The sequence below is a fragment of the Phoxinus phoxinus genome (genome assembly GCF_949152265.1).
Source record: "Phoxinus phoxinus genome assembly, chromosome: 18".
NCBI lineage: Eukaryota > Metazoa > Chordata > Actinopteri > Cypriniformes > Leuciscidae > Phoxinus > Phoxinus phoxinus.
In genome coordinates, this window is record NC_136893.1 from 7,654,938 (window position 1) to 7,677,364 (window position 22,427).

Below are 22,427 nucleotides of genomic sequence, written 5' to 3' on the forward strand. Positions count from 1 at the left end.
ATTTGCGCGTCGAGTAGTCGCGTGACATGCGCGGAAACTGCGTGCAACTATTTGCTGCGTCGAAACGTGAGGCAGATTACTGCAGAATAAAAACAGAAAAACAGGGATGGGTAAACAAAATATATTATAGTCGACTCTACATAGTATATTTAATAGTTTATTACATCAAATATGCACGTTGCATATTTCGAACTTTATTGTAAGCTTACGGTTCACATTTTGCCCGTAATTAATATTTTTTGTTAGCCTATACATTATTACAAAAGTAATAGAAACAAATATTCAGCGAAGTCATAAAGTTCATTAATATTAATAACAAGGCTACACCTTTGTAACATGGATGTAACACTTGAATTCTACAAAAATCATTCTACTAAGTATAATTAAGTTTAAAAAGTGACTAAGTTAATACACAGAGTAGCTTACGTTTATTGCATATTCGACCACTTTGAATTGTAGGCTACTAGCCTACTGAAGTAAATCGAGTTCTGAAAACTTTGATTTTGAAAACCTCATTACAATCGACTGACATGATTGTGGCAAGTTAAATAGATGGAAACACAGGCTATGTGGTGTCGAACGTGAAATAATTAACGAGAGATTTAAAGTGTCCAAGGGTATTTTAAAAAACAATGTCTCCTGTCCTGAGTTTGCAGTGAACACATGTGGGTGTTGACACTGCCTGTAGGTGTCAGGGTTATTCTCGGATATTCTGCAGCAGACAGGGGGCGCTAGAATCACCAATGCGTTTAATCACCAATTAAAGTTTCCAGTACTGATTAATGTGCTACTTCAGCTTCTTGTGGCGATGCCTAATGACAGATCTATAGACTTACACCTTTAGTAGTGTATGTTTTAAGGATGAGTTAGACTTTCATGTTTGCTTATAGAAAGATTGCGTCTAGTTATCAATAAATACAATGAGTGTACATTAACATCTTCGTTGAGTTTACAGTTTTAATTAACATTAACAGTTTCATGAGTTGTTTTAGATTTCATAATTGTTATACATTTGGTAAATACTTATCATTACTTCTTAGTATGACAGTATGTGTAATATCTCTGTTGGAGTGGTTATTGCATTTCTGTAGCTACAGATTTCTTTTTCTTCCCTTCAGTGCATGGGCCAAGGAATGCTATAATGTAATTACTAGCTTCAGTATTGAAGTTAGACTTTAGTGGTCAAATTCCCAGAAATGAACAATGTTGCTTTCTTGGATGTCTTACATGCGGCTGATATGCTGATAGCAGCACTACAGTTGGTCTTTTATGCTAACAATAAAGCATAAAAGAGTGAAAACTAACAGAGTAAACTAAACAGAGTGAAAACTAAACATAACATTTTTTATATATCAAGTAGAACACAGACAAAAATAGGGACAAAACTCAAAGTTATTGAAGATAGCTTTTTGATTAAACAATGAGTTGTCTCACACATAACAGGATCACTTAATATGCTTGGTTTCCAAATTAACTAAGTGCAGACTGTGCACACAATGCTATCTTTTCTTAATATGGTTAGCTTATAGCAAGAATTGTAGTGAGGGAGTAACATGTTCACATCCTTGTTTTAACCTTGACTTATACAGCTATTACAGTAAATTGTTTCCAGTGTCTCACACATCCACAAGGTAGGAGGTAATGCTAGCTTAGCCATTAGCTGCTGCTTGGCTGTTTTCTAAAATATTCTTGTGGAGTGAAACAGAGTAATCGATTGCACCAAGTATGTTAACATGCACTTTTAGAACCTGACTTCAGCTGTTTTTTGCTAAGTCATAGAAAATTTGAAGGATTAAATTCCCTTTGCACATCACCAAAAAAAGGCCAAGGCTAATTGTAATCTGATTAACGTGTGTAAACAGTACAGGATGAACGGCGTCTAGCTATCTAGGTCTGTTAATGCAGACTTAGCAAAAACGGGACTGGTATGAATTCAGTCGGATTAAATTAAATGACAAATTATTGTTTTAGCCTGACTGAAATTTAACTTGAAAAGTGCATGTATACATACTGACTGAGCTCAAACAATCTTGTCTCAAAGTCACTTCAGTTGGACAGCCATGAAAACTGTTGTACAGTAAATAGCTTTAAATGTTACACAAAATGTCAAATTATTACTAATCCCAAATTTGTTTCTTGTTTTTATTTATAGACAAAGAAAGACCCACATCATTCATAATAGGGAACTGTACAAGTGGCCGCCGTGCTAGGGACAGGCAGTAGCCAGGAATGGTGGATCACTTGCTGCTTGATGCAGAGACTTTCTTTCCTTACACTTGTTTGCTGCCAGCCCACAACCCATCGGATATGGTGACAGACGAGGGGGTGTACCATATGCTTCCATCTCCATTCTCAGAGGATAACCTGAGTGACTCATCTAGCCCACGTTCCTGTTCCAGCCCTGAGTCTCAGGTGTTGGGCTCTAGTTGTGGGAGTAACTCAAGTGGAGAAAGCCAAGATGGCCTTCTTGACTTCCTTCACTCTCAGTCCCTAACTTTGAGCCAAAACTTGTCCTCTTCTACCATTTTATCTCCCATGGTCCCTCCTGTCCTTCCCATGGGCCTGGCTTGGGAGTCACGTCGGGACCGCACCACCAAAGAGGAGTGCTTCGAGTTCCCTGTTTTCCCTGGAGATTTGGAGGACCATGCTGGGCTACTGTTTCAGCCCACTCTGGAGGAGATCGAAGAGTTCCTAGAGGAGAACATGGAAGTGGTGGCCTTGAAGGAGGAAGACGGTGAGGGTCTAGTGACCTGTACAAGCATCCAAGGATCTATATCAGAACCTTGGGCCCAAAGCTTAGACCAAACAGTGCCTGTTTCAAGTGACATAGTCAATGCCATTTCTGATCCAAAAAGTGTGCAATCCCAAGTAGGGGCCACCACAAATCCTCAAAGCTCACTGAAAAAGGAGGACTCTTCAGGGAAGGTTGTAGTGGTGGAGAATCCTAGCGTGCCTGTCATCCTACAGCTTCAGCCCATTCAAGTGAAACAGGAATTGAGCCCTAAAACAGCCCCCTCGCCACCAACACCACAACCTGCCTCGGACATCAAAATAACCCAGCTCCTTGTAAACATCCAGGGTCAAACCTTTGCCCTGGTACCTCAGGTGATTCCTCAAGCCAGCCTTAACAACTCTTCCTCCAAGTTTGTCCGTATTGCCCCGGTTCCCATTGCCGCTAAGCCCTTAGGTCTCGGGGAGAACGGAACAGGTGACGGCCAGGAAGCAGGGCTTGTAGTTGGGGGTCACAAATTCCAAAAGAGCTCAGTAGCTGATCTTATTAAAATGCACAAGTGTACTTTCCCTGGCTGTGCCAAGATGTACACCAAGAGCAGCCACCTGAAGGCCCACCTGAGGAGGCACACAGGCGAGAAACCTTTTGCCTGCACTTGGCCTGGCTGTGGCTGGAGGTGAGTGTACAAGGACAAGTATCCACAACTTATACATTGTCTTTGAAAATGTTGTTTGGACAGATAAGGCAACAGATTTTTGTTCTGTACAGTTACAAATGTGATTGTTGTACACATGTTTTTTTCCACTCAAACACTGAGGTTAGCTGTCAAGGTCTGTATGTGTACAAAGGGCTTTCACTCCAATAAGTTGTAGTTATTGCGAAAGCAGTGTGGTACATCATTATCTTTGTTGTCCATGAATAAACTTCAAACAGAGGCTACTTAGGACTCAATGTGAACTTGCCAAATCTAAAGATATGCTAGCTTATTATTAATATTCCTTTGTTTTAAGTACATTTTAAATGTAAGTGCACATTGTTGCCATGAACCAGTTACATTAGAAGTGTCCAACCCTGCTCTTGGAGGACTAATCTTCTGCAGAGTTTAGCTCCAACCTACCCCAACACACTTGCTTGGAAGTTTCTAGTAATCCTGAGAACCTTGATTAGCTGGTCCAGGTGTGGTTGGTTCTGATTTGAGCTAAACTCTGAATAGTGTCCCTCCAGGAGCAAGATTGGACCCCCCTGAATTGCATGAGCTGATTCACAAGAATGCGTCAGACTTTACAATGTAACAAAGTATAGCTTGTACAGTTTAGTAGAGCAAGTTTGGGTACTACCTTTACTTGAAATGCTGTAATGTTGCATTTTCAAAATACAATGCGATTTAACATGCAATTGGGGCATGCTACACCACTACTTTTGGAAAATTTTAGCATGTTACTGCAAAAAGCTTTACTATTTTGAAAACAGCTGAACTATGATCACGTTAGTGATAGAAGTAGTTTAGTTAGTAGCGTTGCTACTTTAGTCCCCCAATATTGCTTGATAATCAATTTGTATTGTAGCTGTAAATTTCATTCACAATTTGTCCTTAGATTTTGGGTCTTGTTTTATGTTATCTCTGCTGTTTGCAGATTAGATAAAGTCTTTGAAGAGGCAGACTTTGCCCTATTCACTGCTTCATTTGTTTACTCTTAGTCTATGTCCAACTCCAATCTTTCTGAACAGGCCTGGATACTGTGTAAAGTGCACCAGCAGTTGTAGTGAGGTCAGGATTGACAGGATAGATAAAGTTTCAAGTGCCGGTCTTTGACAGAGACGAGTTTGGTTCTTATGTTTTTGTATGCTTGTGGGTGATGTTTACTCTGAAGTGTAATCTTTGAAGTGTATCTTTGAAATCTACTCTGAAGTATAATTGATTGCATTAGTTATCAAGTTTGAGTAACTACATTCTTCAAGCACTTGGTCGTAGTAGTATCTCTAATTTAACTATTACCAGGATTCAAGTCCCTCTTTCAGATGTCAGTTTTTGTAAATGATCCACTGGTTTGTCTAGTTTCATGTCCGACTCTGTAAGAATACCTAATTATTGTATTAGTAACCTGTCCCCCCTCCCGAAAGACAGGTTAACGCCGAGAGAGAGGGCCCTAATCAAGTATGATAACACTTTCTGTTCGAGAGGTCTGTTGTTATCAGTGACCTTGGTTAGCCTTGCTTCTGGATAGCAGTTGGCAGTGACTGTCCTTCAGCAGTCTGAGAGTCTGATTGAGGTCTCCGGGACACTGTCAGGAAATGGATGTAGGGAAGAAAGCAACAGAAGAATGCCTCATTGGCTGCCTCAAGCCTGGCTTCAGCAATGCTTTGCCAGCATTTTTAGCATTCCTTTGGTACTCCGCAAATAAATGTGTCTAAGTGACACAAACACACAAAACCGTGCTCACACTTAGATTGGAAATTTCTTAGACCCAAAAGCACTCACAATAGTTTTAAACATGGTACTTGACTGGGAAACACACCAGTTGGCTAAAGGCAAGTGCACACTACAGGATTTTAAAACGTTGGGCTGAACTGTGCAGTTCACACTACATGACTTGCTCTCTGTGAAATCAGGAGTGTTCAAGTTGTTGAGCTGTTCACACCACACGACACAACGTGATTGATCCGCAACAGGAGGTAACTCACTACACGAGGGGACAACAACTCTGTCAGCCAACGATTCTATCTTGTCTACAAACAACGTTTTATCACGAAGAAATCACGCGATAAAACGAACCGGAAATGACGCAATACAGCACGCGCGCCACTACCCAGCGAAGAAGAACACAAGTGCACAACACGCGAGTCTTTGTTTGAATATGGACGTCAGAAAGAAATTAGTGCTGCAAACTGTTTGCGCGATGATTTGCTCTAAAAAAAAAAAAAAAAAAATCCCATAGACAGTATATAAACGGTATTTTCCCAGTGACCTCAACCCATGCCTTGCTCTGATTGGCTGTAGCTCATGGCATCACATGTGGTTGAGTCGTGCGACAGCTCCAGATATCTAGCATGCTAGATATTTTTCTGGGCTCGGCGACGCGTCCGCGAGGCGTCTGCGAGCGTCTTTGATGCGTTGTTGGCTCTTTCATACTAACAGATTGGCGAGCGTTCATCGGCCGCTAATCCCCCGCGATTTGCACGCGATAACAACCTGACCTGTCGGCGAGCTCAACGATTTGCAAATCGGGCTTAAATCGGGCTTAAAATCCTGTAGTGTGAACTAGGCATTAGCTGCAGCATGCTAACGTCTTTGCACACACGGCCTGTGCTTTGCTATTTCTCTGAGAAGGCCATACACCTGGAAACAAACCAGGAAGTACATACTTTATTTTATACACAACGTGCACACAAAGGTTAATAGAGGACAAAACCTGCATGAAAAGCTGCAGTGGAAGTGATATAGTTTGCAGTATCAACATATGCGTGTAAGAGAGCAAACCTGGTTTTGAAATGGAAAATGCAGATTTGGAATAAAGTTGAGGGCATATATATAATAGATTGAAAATGAATAGATCTGTCCACAATGCAAAAATGTGTGCATTTGAATGGAAGTTAGTTAATAGCATATGCTGTAGAGCGTGCTGGAACAGCTCTGTTTGTGAGCTCTGACGTCCAACAAGGAGGGGCACCTCATCCCATCCTATCCCACAGGGCAACAATTAGTCCACCACCATCCCATCCCAACATGCTTCAAAGACTTACTCGCATACCATGCATGCGATATTACAGAATAAGAGATACTTTGTTAGTCAAAAAACAACCCAGTTTGCTTGGCATCATACAGTAGTTAACCTATGCTATGTGAGTAAGATGTGGATATCGTCTCTTTTGAGTATGAAATGAGAATCATCTTGTTCATTTTGTTAGTCATGTTGTCGCTGCAGGGGTTTTATTTTTGGGTTGAGCACAAAGCTTGTGCATCGGTGTTAGCATAGCTGCAACTGTACTTTTTCCTGTCTAAGCTTGTTGTAAAACTGGAAGAAAAGCCTAGCTGGAGAGAGAGAGAGACTGTTTTTTTATAGCCTTGCAAATACTCTACACATGTTCCCGGTACATTAGAAACAGATACTACCTCGCCTATGGCTTCATGTGAAACCGTGGCATGGGGTTGAGCAAGAGTTTGTTCTCCTGGTTTTCTCATTTCAGAAAGAAGTACACACTATCTTCAGATGCTTTTTATTGAGTAAGATATATATTGGTAGTGTAAAGTTGACAGTTATTTGTATACCAGGGATGTAATATAACTAATTTCCCAGGAGTCTCTATTACTTTGGTCTGTGCAGGGTATATGGTATAACTTGAGAAAGAGAGAACTGCAAATTGAGTTAAAGAAAACACTTCCATATTTTCTAAAATAGAAGAAGAAAAAAAGCTGTCTGTTTTCCTCCTCCTGGGTCTTGGTTCTTATAGTTGCTTTCAGAAAACATTAACAGTCGTGAATGTGGTGCAAATCTACTTTTGGAACTTGAGCACTGGGTTAAGCGCCAAGTTAAATATAGTTGCTCATTAGATCTGCTCCAAGCTCAAACCATTTGCTGCTCAGTTATGAAGACACTGAGCAATTGTTTGACAGTTTTAATGCGCATTGCATTCAGTCCCTATCAAAGTATTCAACTCGAAGCCTGTGAAAAGGATTTCACTCTCACTGATTCAGTGCTTTTCATTTTGTTACTCAGTAACTCCAGCACTATTTTAACCTTTTGTCTGTTTTCACAGCAACGATTGCTCTTACAAAGTCACAAATATAAGAGAATACACTGGGATAGGAACAAAAAAAATGTGCAGTAGGGTTTATTAATGTGAATAATGAGCTCTCTTGTCCAAGTATAGGCTTTGATTTATGATCTGTTCTGCTCATTGTTTTGTATTTCCAAAATGCATGACTTCTTTTCACAAACTTTTATTCCATAATCTGATGCATAAAAAAGGATAATCAATTAGAAAAAAATACATCCTGAAACTGTGGCATAACATAGGATAATGGTTTTGAAAAGAAAGGATAGTTGTTTCAGAAGTGGAAGAAGTTGGCATACTTGAATGATAACGAAGATTACATTGATTACAAAGACGAGGAACTTACAGAGTAAATAAGAACCACGTCGCTTCAAAATAACTGTAACTGAAGCATTTAGGCCCTCTGCCTTTTTTAGTCACAGTCATAAATCAAAATACAAACGAAAGCAAAAAGCCAAGTAGTATAGTGCTTTTCACAATGCATGAGCTTCACAGAGAAAAAAAATGCAAAACATGAATCGGATCAGTGCACAACCATTGATATTTGGCTTTATCTCTGGATTCTTCTTGCAGATTCTCCCGGTCGGACGAGCTGTCACGGCATCGTCGGTCTCACTCTGGAGTTAAGCCCTACCAGTGCCCTGTCTGCGAGAAGAAATTTGCCCGCAGCGATCACCTGTCCAAACATATCAAAGTCCATCGCTTTCCACGAAGCAGCAGGACAGCGCGCACTGCACACTGACCCCACACAGCCCCCCGCCATGGAGAGAGATAGAGATAGAAAGAACGGACGAACAAAACAAAGAGAGAGAGAAGGACAGAATAATTTGTGGTACTGTGATAATTTATTACGTGAGGCTTGGATGAACTGAAGAAGAGTTTGTTCTGAAACTGTTACTTGACTTGTCGGCCTCACAGATGTTGCAAGCTTCGTAGATTGTATTTTTGTAGTGTTCATGATTGTTTTCTATGTTCCAAGAACAATTTTTTTTGCAACATGTAACATTCAAAGTATTTTTTTGTTGTACTTTGAGGTATGAATTGTTGATGTATCTGCCAGTCATCAACATTCCTTGCTCAATATCATGATAAAGTCGCTTGTTTTTGCCAACGTAACGCGTTTAGCTCCTCTAAACCAAAAAGAACTCGGGTTCATTTGAACTACTGATCATTGGTAGGACTGTGCCATTATAAGCTATTGGCAAACATGGAGGCTTTTCCTCTTGACTTTCAGTTGTATGCTAGTAAACTGTGAAACGCCTCTTGGACAGACCATAGAGCGAATCAACGGAAGTCAAAACACGCACATTTGTCATATGTGAATTGGCCTCATGATCAGTATTGAATTTTTTCCCATTATGTTGTCAATACAAAACCTTTCTTCTTTTCTTTTTTGTCATTTTTTTGGTTGTTTTCATCATAAAAAAACCTTCCATGCCTTTCTCTAATCTAAATGTTTGCAGCTGGGGCCAAGGCATTTTTGGTGAAGTGTTTGCGGTTAGAAAATATTTTTGACAGCAATTTAACACATTTTACATCTGAGAAATCCCATGATCCAAGTCAGTCAGTTGATGGCTAAGCTAGGTCAAAACACACATATCAACCATTTCTAACCTGCCTCAAACAGTCCTTTTGACCTGGGACTAATTCACGATCTGCCAAAATGTCTCCGCGAGACAAGCTTGAATGACAGAAACTGGAATTGCAAGGTGCTAACCCGCCTCAACCGCGAGCTCCCGCACAGGGGACTCTTGCAGCTCAAATCCTCATGCTTGGGAAATGTAGTCTGGAACTCATCTGGAGTTCAGAGAGGACATTCTTCATGGGAACTGTAGTCATAGACACAGCTTGACTACTGATAGGGCATGCTGACCATGTGTTCGCTAAAGAATGCGTGTGGGGTGCTGATAGTTAATGCTAATATTTAACTAAATTATACCGTGTTGTATAATTGGATTTTTAGGAGAGCTTCGGATCAACCTTGGCAATGCAATCTGTTCTATGCAATCTGTTTTTGCCAAAACAATAGCCTGAATGGAAACAAGTACAAAGTTACCCAGAGTGCCTCAGGTGATGAATCAACTTGTTGCACTTTGTACTGCGTCAACAGGCACAACAGCCAGCGGTACCTATAGATGCATCCACGTGTATATATATATATATATATATATATATATATATATATATATATATATATATATATATATACGTATAGTGTGATGACAGGAACTCTAGAGTTTAAAGAACCAATCATCTTTTCTGGTTCTCTACTTGTGCTCCGATTTGACTGTAGTTTAGAGGAACACATAGAAATGATTATGGTATCGTTTTGCTGCTCTGCTTGTAATATTTAGCAACTGTTGTGGTCGTGAAATCTGATCTCAGATCCGACATCGCAGAGCGGGAAGAAACTAGAACCACTCAGACCTCTCGCAGACCAGAAGATTCCTCTAGGAATGAAGGAAATACATTTGTCTACATACAGTATATGAATGTTTTGCTGCTGTTGGTGCCTGTTTAACATACAAACCAGTGCCAAACATGTTTTTGTTGCTCTCGGAAAGAGAAAACCGTGCAAAGAGTCCATGATTGGTTCCGTTGTTCAAAACCCCACGCACTTAAAACACCGAAACATTACGTCACGAGTAACACAGACACCCAGGCGGAGGCTGCGTACTGTTAGTGATGCATTCCTTGCCGTCTACATGAAAGTCTAGGTGAAATCGGTGCTTATGGCCAACATTGAATGTATGTATACTGTATGTACAGACTTTGTACAAAATGTTGTTGGATCAGAGAGTACCGGATATTCTTTTACTGACGTATCTCATATCTTTGATTGTATAAATGTCCCCTGTAAAATGTAAACCAATGTACATAATAACAATTCAATATATATATAAATATTATATATTTTTCTTGATATACATCAGATGCATTTACAAATAAATTGAAAATAAGAACTTTTTGTTTACGAGTTACTCTGTTTTCTTGTAGCTTAGGCTCAAAACATACTGAAGTATGTGAATGCAAATGGAAAGCTACATGAATGTGAATGGAACAGACACTGCATTGTCTGTTAGCGCAAACTTATTTCCAGTTTGAACAACAACGTCAACAGTTGTAAGTGCATTTTGCAGAGTAATTGAATTCAAATAGATGCGATTTCTTTGTGCACTTGTGTAGAGTTTGTTTCTGGCTTCTGATATACAATGTTGTCTTAGAATGACTCATGGCCTCATACCAGTGATGTCTAATTATAGTTGTACCAATTCAAAATACCGGTACTATGTAAGGGGTCGAGAGAGAAATCGTGCCTTATAATTCCAACTCCTACACTGAAACCACTCACTTCCTAAAGAAAGAAAGCATTTAAGCAGCCATGTGCTTTTCTTTTTAACAACAGAGTATAGGTGAGCCAAACAGTAAAGGTTAATATGTCATAAAAGATCTTTAGTAGATCTGTTAAATCTTTTACAGATGAACCTGGTTTGATATTCATGCTGATAAAGATTTATTTTAGGACAACAGCACTTTAATTTATATATTTTTTACTGTATTTTTTGGAAGCTTGATTCCGCCACTGGATAAAAAAAAAAAAAACGTAATTGCGACATTTTAATCGAACAAATCAGACTTTTTTCTCATCATTCCACGATATAAACTCTCAATTGCGAGATAAAGACTTCCAAAAAAAGTCTGTCTTTTTTTCCTCAGAATTGGACTTTATGATTTGCAAACTCACAATTCTGACTTTTTTTTATCAGAATTACGAGATATAAACTCGCAATAGCAAGAAAAAAGTCAGAATTGTGAGTTTACATCTCGCAATTCTGACTTCATTTCTCACAGTTGCGAGTTAAGCACATGGCTGCTTCCACAATGCTTCCACAATTCTGACTTTAGAACTCGCAATTGCAAGTTTATATCTCGAAATTCTGAGAAGATATAAGATATATATTCAGAATTGTGAGATAAAAAGTCACAACTATCTTCTAAATTGTTTCATTCTATGGTGGAAAAAAGCTTCCATAGTATTTACTTTATAAAATATAAAAAAAATTAGAATAATATATTAAAAAATATTCAATAAATATATGTAAGGTTTCAAAAAGCTTAATACCTGATTTCTTTTGGTGTTTATTTAGTTTTTATTGGAATTTTGTGTTTATTCCCTTGTAGGGAACGAGTACTTGTAGCCTACTGTAGTCCGCAGATTCACTAACATCTAAACAACATCTCCAACAAGAACAACAACCAATAGTACAGGAGTCCAGCGCATGTTGTTTAAGCTGAGTCACCCAGGATAAGGACATATTGAGTATGATGCTCGTGAAGGGCCCTGATGTTTATGGCTGACAACTCCAATTTATGTTGCTCCCTTCACAAGCCCCCAGCCACATGTGGCACTCCTAAAGATGAGAGGTAGGGAGTCAGGAAGAGAAGAATGCAGTGAAGTGATTCTCTTTTTATGGCCATCTGTTGGACATGCTCACTGGTATGAAGGCGATCCTCAGTAGATTGCCAATATCTCCAGACGTTAGCTAATATGACTGATCTTGAACCTGTTTGACCATAAACGGCAGTCCTGTCAGGATGACTCCAGATTTGGTTCTCGAAAAGGTTTTTTTTTTTTTTTTTTTGCATATCATACAGATCAACTATCGTCAGCTGTTTACAGAGTGCTGGCAAATTTAGGTTAAGAAATTAACTTTCAGTGGATCATTTGCAGTAATGAATAACGCACTTATTGCATATAATGCAGCTCTTCTATTCTATGTCAGCAAGCACTTTGAGCTTCTTGATTTATTACAGTATACTATCCAGGCAACTTATTAAATGAATGTGTTTTATGATTTTATTTCGGTTTAAAGCTATTAATCAGTCTTCCCATGGTGGCTTCAACACTCACAGTTGTTTAGAGAACTATGTTTCCTCAGCTCTCCGGGTCTTGCTGTGCTCGGGGAAATGTAATGGTCTTCCAGCCATTTGACAGATTTATTTTTGGAGCATTTGCCGTTGTTGGAAAGAGTAGATCCATCTGTCATGACACCAAGGTAACTTTGGGTCAAGCGCATGACAGGTCACAGGAAATGATGTGGTGACTTATTTTATTAACGATTAAATGGAGTTGCTTACAAATGAGGCATTCATTGAAACCTGAATAATGATGCATTTTCCAGTTGGTAAATTTCTTTAAGATTTTAAACGTTGAGCAATGTTGCAGTCAATGGGCAACCAGTGAGATCTAAAGTATCCAGATATAAATGTGTTGCCCATTCTCAATGGGAAAGTGCCCAAGCAACATTGCTCGGCAACAGTTGCCCCATGTATCATCACCTTTAGGCATTGAATAGTGTTAATCAATTGCATTGTGCAATTTACAATAAAATACTAATAAAAATCCTTATGTTGTGAAAAGGCGGAACATTTTAAATCAAATTGCTGTTCTTCCTGTTATCAATGTTATGGCCTTCTTTAATTGACAACAATATGACATTTCTATAAATACTGGAAGAAATTAAGTATTAAAAATATGAAATATTTACTAAAATAGTAGAAATAAATTATATATATATATATATACAGTGTGTGTGTGTGTGTGAGAAGGGGAAGATTTTTTATATGAAAACTCAATTAACTATTAACTTTTGAACTGACAGCTCATATTATGTCACTTCCTTTTTTATTATAAAAGTAGTGATAGAGAAACCAACATATTTTTTATATAAGACTGATTGATAGTGTTTGTTTTAAATTGATTTTAATATTTTAATATTAATTTTATTATAATTTTAATAGCATTTTATAATAAAATAATATTAAAATCTTATTAATACACTAAATAATATTTATATAATATATAATATAAAAAGTCTGAATAATAATAATGTAATACAACACAATACATTATAATATAATATATTTGCTATGACTGTATACATGTAAAACAAAAAAGTATCTATTCCCTTTAAAATATTTAAGTTTTCCATCACATGAACTAATATTGTTATAGTTAAACAAGTTTATAATATATGTTCATTCAATTATAATAAATGAACATTCTCCTCCTAAAAAAGCAGAGCATTTTTATTTCTCAGTTGAAGCTGACAGCTTTAGTTTGAAAAACGACTTACTGGTGTACATGTGAGAGATGATTTATGAATATTCCTGCACATATTGCTTTGCTTTTGTTCCCTCTGCACAGGATTTCATTATAACTCACAGCTTTGCGGTGAACATTTGTAGGATTCTCAATCGAACCTCTGACCGCAACATTACCATCAGATTCATCCCAGATAATAAAACACAGATTTAAACATTGTTGCTGTGGTCAGTATTCTGAAGCCTCTCTCTCTCTCTGCTATTCAGTTTTCATGTTGTCAAATCCAAACTTCATGCGGACGGGATTCTTTTTGTCTTGCAGGAGGGATCAGAAGTCCAAAGGATATAAATGTGTATAAACTTGATCTCTTCATCAAGATCTCAGTCTAGAAACATCTTGAAGGAACGGAGAAGATGTTGGCAGCTCCTCTCACCTCTGTTTCCAGCCTGAGACGCATTCTTTTCTTCCGGTAATAAAGCTGTCTATCCCTCTAATTTACTCTGAGTCTGAAGGGATGACGGCAAAGCCTGGTTTGGTGCTGCGGTCACTTTGTGCACAAAATGTTTTCTGTGTTCACATACAAGAAATGAACTTGAATACATCGGTGCACATCTAGCTGCATACCCAGTTAACAGGGAGCATTCCCACAACTTTGGCTAACGTTCTGTCAAGGTTCTCTCAACGTTCTGAACAAATAGAACGTTCATTCAAAGTTATCTGGTCTTTAATAATGTTCTCAAAACATTTAAGGTTAAAACATTTTATAAACGTTTAAGTTGGACGCTCATCTAATGTTTTTTAAATGTTACTAATTTTTTTTTTTTTTTTTTAAGTAAGTAACCTGGTTGCCTTAAAATTGAGTTCATTGAACTTAAAAATTAGCATTAAAGGGATATTTCACCCAAAATCAAAATGTTGTCATCATTTACTCACCCTCAAGTTGTTTCAAAGCTGTATGAGTTTCTTTCTTTTGATGAACACAATAGATATTTTAAAGAATGTTGGTAACAGTTGACGGAACAACTGGATTCCGATATTCTCAGATCGGTCAGTCCTCATTGATATGTTTTGCCGACCAAATCACGCCGTTTTTACTTCCTTTTCGGCCTTAGCTTTTCCGGTTCAGTCTACCTTGGTTGTTTCGCCAAGTGTATAGTATAAATGCAGATATCAGATATGGGTCACTTTTAAAAGCTGGTTGGATATAATCAACAAACCTGAACTGGGCATGGAGACCTGCAGTGTAAATGTGGCCTGCGTCAGGCCTCAAACCTTGGCAGCCATTCCTTTCCCTGGCGAGTACAAGCCTGAAAACAGAAGTGCATTTGTTAGCTGTGAAGTTCCTTTTTTCCTTCCCAGCTCAAAGGAAAGGCAATTGATTGCTGAAGAGAAAGGACAGCAACACAATACAAGATGTCAAGCATGGAAAAACCCTGTCTAATATCTCACATTAGTATTTTTTTTTTTTTTTTACTTTTACTTTTATCAAGCAAAGATTTGTTAAATTGATCAAAACTGACAGTAAACACTTACATGCAAAAAACAAAACAAAAAAAAAACGTTTTTTTGACCTTGGTATTCATCAAAGAATCATGAATTTTTTTTATCACTGCTTCCACATAAAATTTTAAGCAGCACAGCTGTTTTCAATATTGATAACATAAATGTTTCTTGAGAGGAAATCATCATATTACAATGGTTTTTGAAGGATCATGTGACACTGAAGACTGGAGTAATGACATTTTAATGACATTTCAGAATATAATAAAATAGAAGACAGTTACTTTACATTGTAATAATAAAAAAATGAAGCCTAGATGAGCATAAGATACAAAAAAAAACAAAAAAACTTTAAAACAGTATTTGGATATACTGCTGTAATATATTGACTGCATAGAATAAATAAATATATATATATATATATATATATATATATATATATATATATATATATATATATATATATTGCACTGGGAATGAATTACTCATAAACCCCGTGGCACTTATTTTCCACTTCGATACAGATTAAGAAATATATTACCAGCTGACTGAAGCTGGCATGGACCGACCGGGGTTATCATTAGACAATTTGGTGTTACAAGAGCGAAAGAAGGAGACATGCACTCATTTCACTCTGCTGAAGGTTATTGGCTCACAGCCCTATTGTGTGTGTGTGTGTGTGTGTGTGTGTGTGTGTGAGAGAGAGAGAGAGAGAGAGAGAGAGAGAGAGAGAGAGAGAGAGAGAGAAATTGAGAAAATATGCAATTTGTTGTGCAAAATCCCTCATCAGGAGGGTTTCTGAAGACTGTTTAATATTTCATAATGTGATGGCCTCATTTCACACAGTTGTGCAACGTTTACATCGCTGAGACATGCAATTTAGTCTGTCTCGGGTGATCCATGAATGTATGTTGTGTGTATATTACGGTAATGTTTAGAATGCATGCATGGGTAATAGTGCTACATTTAAAAAGTACATAAATTAACAAAAAACAGTTCCAAAATATTCATACTGTTTAAAAATACAACCGATAATATTCACATTTTATTTCGCTTTACAAATTCGCTTCCACAAATTCAGTGGTTCAAATTCGACAGTAAATTCAACGTTGACATCCCGGAACTGCAGGAAAAGCAGTAGATTACCGAGCATAATCTCCATCTGCTTTTAGTCGACCTCACCAGCATGTGGCGCAAGCACGTGTTGTTGACGAAGACCAAAACAGTTAGAGCAAGCCATTCATTCTAAAAAACTCATTTACAGCAATATTTTATTAGTATTTCTAATTATTATGACGGCTGTTTTATGTTAAATTCAGTGTCGTCACAGCTACTTTTCCTGTGTAGCTTACATGCATCTTTCTCAACCGTGAACGAGATTATAATGTTTGAGGTTGACATACTGTATATTTCTCTTGGTTATTTAGTTGCCTTAACTTTATATTGCTGTGATGTGCTGCAGTACTAGGGTTTCCCTCAATACTTCAGGATTCCCCTGCTGCACATGTAAAACGCTTAACGTAGCTTAATGGACTAATACAGTGATATAAAAGACCAAACTCGCAGGCAAGCAGATGGACTCAGAATATGAACTTAACGCGCAAAGTTTCATGCTGAGAGTTTCCCAGTGATATAGGTACTGGCATAAAGTTGGCTTGACATTCTCACATTTGTCTCTAAAGTTACATATACATTGGTATACACGTATGTTTCTAACTTCAATAGCATTTGAAGAGAACGACTTACAGTCATAAAACCAGTAAAGTGTTCATGTAGGTGTCAGGCATAATGCGCACAGCAGCGCACCTTTTCGATTTTTGATATTTTATTCAAATAAATTGAAGTTTGCTATTGAAGTTAGAAACGTGTATACCAATGTTGTATGCAATTTTAGAGACGGTCCCCCTAAATGTGCAAATGTCCAATGTCAAGCCAATTTTGCATTTACATTTAGTCATTTAGCAGACAATTTTATCCAAAGCAACTTACAGTTAAACTAACAATAGGACAAAAATATGCAAGTGCTATGAACCTTTTGAAATTGAAATATTCACAGCTTAAATATTCAACCACGCTGAATTTCAGCCCATTAAAATGCAAGCCAAAAATACAATGCATTAAAATGCAATCATGGTTAATGCAATGCCTTTTTTTTTTTCAAGTAGTGCAATTCAACAGGCTTATTTGTTTAAAAAACATTTGCCATTATTTTACTTCCATAATAGTATGTCATAGAGGATTGGAACAACATGGGGGTGAGTAAATGATGACAGAATTTTCATTTTTGGGTGAACTATCCTGTTTAAGATTTTGTTTTATCCCATGTGAGACCAGAACAGCAGATTTCCAAACCCGCTTGACCTCATCTGGAACTTCAGAAATATCCTGATGAAAAATGTTTACTCCTGTTGCATGCAAGAAAGTATATTTGGTCAGCCCTTGGGAACATTGCAGTTTCAACACTTCTGATCAATAATGAAAAAAAGCAATAATGCCAGATGCTTTATTTGACCAGATTTTTGTCATATCCGAATGTCTGGAAGCACATCACATGCAATTTGCCTTTGATTATGGCCTGAGCACTATGATCCGATATGTGGAGGAAACGCAAATGATTCTCAACACATTGTTCTCCTGAACTCGCTGAAACTCTGAAACAGTTTGTAATCTTTCTTCCATAATAAAACACTGCAGACAGACAAAACTCTGTGAGTTTTTCCCCATATAGAGCTAAAGCAATTTACAACAACTTGCATAGTGGCTATAATTTGATGGTTTAGGAATCAAAGTCTTTACTAGAATATCATACCAACAGCTCTAGAAAAACACCGTTATCTGTGGTTCGGTTATCAAACACAGGAAACTTACATAACTTAATATGGATTGAGTCAGCTAGAGTTTGTACAAATAAAAAAGACTTTGATCCCGTACAAAGATATCAAATTACATTATTTACAGTATATGCAACTGTATGTTTTCTCTTAATATTTACTATGAATTATTAGTAGTATATTTTTTATTGCATATAAGAATGTGTTAAGTTAATATGTAATCTTTGCACAGTGCAAACATTTTTTTGTGACGTAAATAAATAAAAAACGTCATACGAAATGTGTGCTTTTATGGAAATAAAAACATTTATTATATAGTCAGCCATGATTAATTTATTCATATTTCTTCACAAAAGCAATCATTTATGTGTACAACTTTTTTAATGGGTAAACCTGAAATGCAAATAAAGTCTTATGTATTGAGACTAGTTTGTAATTAAAATAAATGTGTTCATATCATTTAAACAAACAGAAACCTCTGACGCTTTCTGACGCAGTTTTGCCTGGCTTGACCAGACACAACTTTCTCGCAGTCCTCTGTGTTATCGATCATGTGTTTACAGTGACGGTAAGAGCTCAGATTCAATCAATATTTGGCTCCGTGAACCTTTGCTGTTCAGGTAGCAATGACGTAAATGATTTCCAAACAGTCTGCTCTCTGGCAGATAAATGGTTCATAGGGACATTTTCACCTCACTGGATGATGATGACAATCCATGAGTACAATCTGAAAGTCCTGTATGGTGTGTTATTTGCTCTTTGACTAGAAGTCTTGATTTTTTTACAATCTCTAAAGTTGAAGTGTGTAATTTCTGTGGTAGAAGCTTCACCAAGGAGAATTGCAAGTATAGTGATTGTTTTCAAGCAGGTTTCCTGAATATTCTCCCTGTCTCCCATTGGTCAGCTAAACTGATAGCCCCACCCCCAAACTCACACCATTGATTGAGTCATTGTAACCCCTGCTGGTAGATTTCGTAACTACACCATCTGGCTAGAAGAAGCATCTTTCTGCATTGACTGCCATTCAATCAGTATAATCTGGGGGAAAAAATTCTCCATACAATTTTATTTAATATTTTATAAATATTATTATTTGTTTTTGTAAAATATTTTGAAATATTTCAAGCAAATTTGCATTAAATTATTTTCAAATCAGAAAAAAAACCCATTAATCTGGTGTTATTTTTCTCCTTTGCTCCAGGTTTCTTGTTTCAGTAAAATGACCATATTTACTACATGGTAGCGTATAGAGGCCCATGAACATGTCTATGTTTCTTGACTCCATTTCACTTCTGCAGTTATTTATGACGTCAGTGTTTTCGGGGTCATTAAATGCATCTTTAACTGATGTAACCGTGGCCTGTCGAGGAAAGCATGTGGATTTCATTGGGGTGGAACGCGAAATGGACTGAGAGTTTGCACTGTCTTTTGATGATTTGTCAGTTGATATTGAAGATTTTAAAGCTCTATAATTGTCAATGATATTTCCTGAGAATGCAACATAAGTTTTTCCAAATGTATTTTTAATGTTAAGGCAAACATCACTATAACTAATGCTCATACTTAAGATTTGGGGTTACACAAAATAATTAATGCAAAGTAAACTTCTGTGTGTATATTTACCCTCAAATTGCGCATCTGAGTGCTATTATGATTAGATTTTTCACCTAGCAAAAGACAAAATGCATGAATCCAGAGCTACTTAAAAATTGTTTAAATATTTTCGATGTGCACCCATACCTCAAACGTTACGGTAATGAAAAGTTATTTCGATCACCTTATGATCTGCCAACACTCACTTGGCAAAAAACAAAAATAGCATAAATCTATCTCATTAATCTTCAACCAAAGATGGTATACTCCAATCTAAGCATGTATACAATAGCTCTGGTTTGCCAATGGGTAGAAACAAGCCAAAATCAACACAGAATTTAGTAGTAAAGCATATTCCCTCCAGACAAACTTGTATAATCAGGTCTTGAACCACCAACACAGAGACACAATTTAGAAAGAAACTGCAGCAATTGTGCCAACGAGCCTGAGGAGAATTACTCAGTGTTGTGTAACATTATACAATGGGCTCCCTTCAACGGTGCGGACCTTAAATAAAGCTCTTTCTAAGTTACTAAGTGCAGTGGAACAACACTCTTATGTCCAATGAGAGGAGCTTTTCTCGCTTGCTTTACTTGAGAGTATGTGGTTGCCAATTTTTTGCTGATCTCATAAAAGCCGCCCGTAGCTGTATGTCACCATCATGGACCGCTCTGCTGAAGCAGTGTGTGACGCATTCAGACTCCCTGAATAGCATGAATGCTGAGTCATTTCTGCTGGACTAATCGGGGGCCATTGCTGAATTTATTCCATGCTGTGAGCCAATGATCGATGCTCAATGGTTCAAAGAACAGATGGGCAACATCTTGAACAGTTTTACAGGGCCATTGAACAGAGCAGAGACGGCTCTATAGGGTCAGTGGATATTCAGAGCTTAGCCAGACCTACCCTTTGATTATATGTAGAAAAAGAATGTTATAAAATTACACTTTGTTGAAATGTTATATGTGCAAAAAAAAATTTTTATGAAATAAAAAGTACCTACTAAATTAGGTACAACCTCAGGTTTGCCCAAAGACCAAAGTCTTTGTCAAAGTCAAAGTGTTTATATTGCTATGTGCTTTTTAAACCGCTGTACTAATGTGAAATCTGTACTAATGTAAATGTAAAATCCACTATGGCTTTATCTGAAATTGCATGCTCTCTTGAGTAGGTTCTTATTTTGAATAAGTTATAGTATTTTATAGTAGGCTATATAGCTTTGTTTATTCAGTGTGTAGTTTGTAATCTTGACACAATACATTTGTCATGCTGTCATTATCATGTGATCTACTGTACCAGCGCCAGTTGTGTAGCTTTACTACCATTCACAAATCCTCTCTCATGGCAACATGGGATTGAAAAGTGTTCATCGTATGCACACTTCAGAATCTTGCCAGAAGAAGTAGGTCATACGAGTGCTTTTTGCCTTCTCTTTTATGAGTACTGTGAATTTGGACATACTTCTTTTGTCACACACTTTTTTCCCGCCTACAGTAGGGAAGTACTTTGATTTATTAACGTAACCATAAACACTATTTTGTAGAGTAAATAGTTTTACTGTTTACTGAACATTATTATCTTTGTAGTTATTTACATAGTGGCTAAGGAATTGAAAGTCTCATACATTCATTCATGCAAAAAAAAAAAAAAGGTGGATAGGCCTACTGATAACAGTCAGGCTATGCCACTGATTTTTTTTGTTATTTTTAGGATTGTTTAGAAGAAAGTGCTTTTAAGGGAAATGTATTTGCTGGATGATATCATTTTGCAGTTTTGTAGGACAAACAGTAGGGAATAGAAGTAGGCAGATTGGGAAGCAGCACAGGAGTTTATCATTATCTCTCTGCTGCCCCCACCAGGTCTGGAGAATCCACATTTATGTGATTTTACTGCAGGTTGGCTTGTGCATGAGATGTAAAGTTCACATTATCTTGGAGATACTAGAGTTTGTGGTAAGTTGGCCTGATGGTTTTGTTTTTTTGCTTCAAATGTAAGATACGGCTGGTCATTTGATTTCAAAATGGCTGCCCTCATTTTATATAAATCAACTTTAAAGTTTGACTCATTATGTGTTTTTTTTACACGTCACTGGCTCTTTTTTGTCACTGTGGTTTTTAACATTATATTGATGCCTGTCAGTGTGGATGCATGAGTTTGCTGTCCAGTTCATACTGAAGCTGTATATTTTTTATTTTGTTGTTGTCTCATGCTAAACATTAATGAAACAGACATTTTGGATTGGACCCAACCATTTTTCATGTTTATGCGTGCACACTGGCTGAAAGTCCCATATAAAGCAAACATATTATTGTTGCTGTTATTATTATTAGTAACAAGTAATTGAATGACCTGGCAGGTCATGATGTGACTTTAACATGCACTGGTTGTTAAAGGGCCATATGCTCCATTTACACTAAAAAAAAATATTTCTAGGCCACTAACAGGACTGGATTCTTAATCTTAATGATATTTCTCAGAAGATGTACCGTTTTTTCCCCCTTGCATAAAACTTTTTTAAAATAGCATTTCTCAGTGCAATTTTAATGGATAATAAAAACTAATAAGAAACCCACGTCTTGACAATAAATGCCAAATGGTATTACACATTTTACCTCACATTTTTAAATAATTTCTTTATAACCGCCCATATTGTATTATATTACAATTTCATTGTGCAGTTTACAAGGAAAATTAGACTCTTGGTACTCTTTAAATCTGGGTGCTTCATATCAGTTATATAATTCAGCAATTTACTAATTTATGCTTGTTGTTGCATTTTTCTAATGAGCCCCTGTTTGAACTATCTGTCTTATCCTGAAGTATTGCCAACATAACAAAGAATTTGTTTTTGTGCTGCTTCAAAAGGAATGAATTCCGGATATAAGTCTTTGTG

The 22,427-nt window shown here is 37.2% G+C and overlaps 1 protein-coding gene across 5 annotated transcripts in view; it reads left to right on the forward strand.

The window, feature by feature from the left end:
- klf15 (Kruppel like factor 15) overlaps nt 1-22,427 on the forward strand; it is a 40,109-nt gene that overhangs the window by 594 nt on the left and 17,088 nt on the right. For 2 of the 5 annotated variants that reach the window (XR_013794803.1, XR_013794804.1), the window contains exons 2-4: nt 2,153-3,407; nt 13,713-13,837; nt 13,932-14,079. Coding sequence is in view for 3 of the 5 variants with exons in the window: in XM_079587694.1 (XP_079443820.1) it covers nt 2,230-3,407; nt 8,078-8,246 (1,347 nt within the window). In the remaining 2 variants the exon portion in view is untranslated. Of the gene's footprint in view, nt 1-2,152; nt 3,408-8,077; nt 10,468-13,712; nt 13,853-13,931; nt 14,080-22,427 lie in introns of those variants that run through there. The other 3 variants (XM_079587695.1, XM_079587694.1, XM_079587696.1) reach the window with 3 other exon arrangements.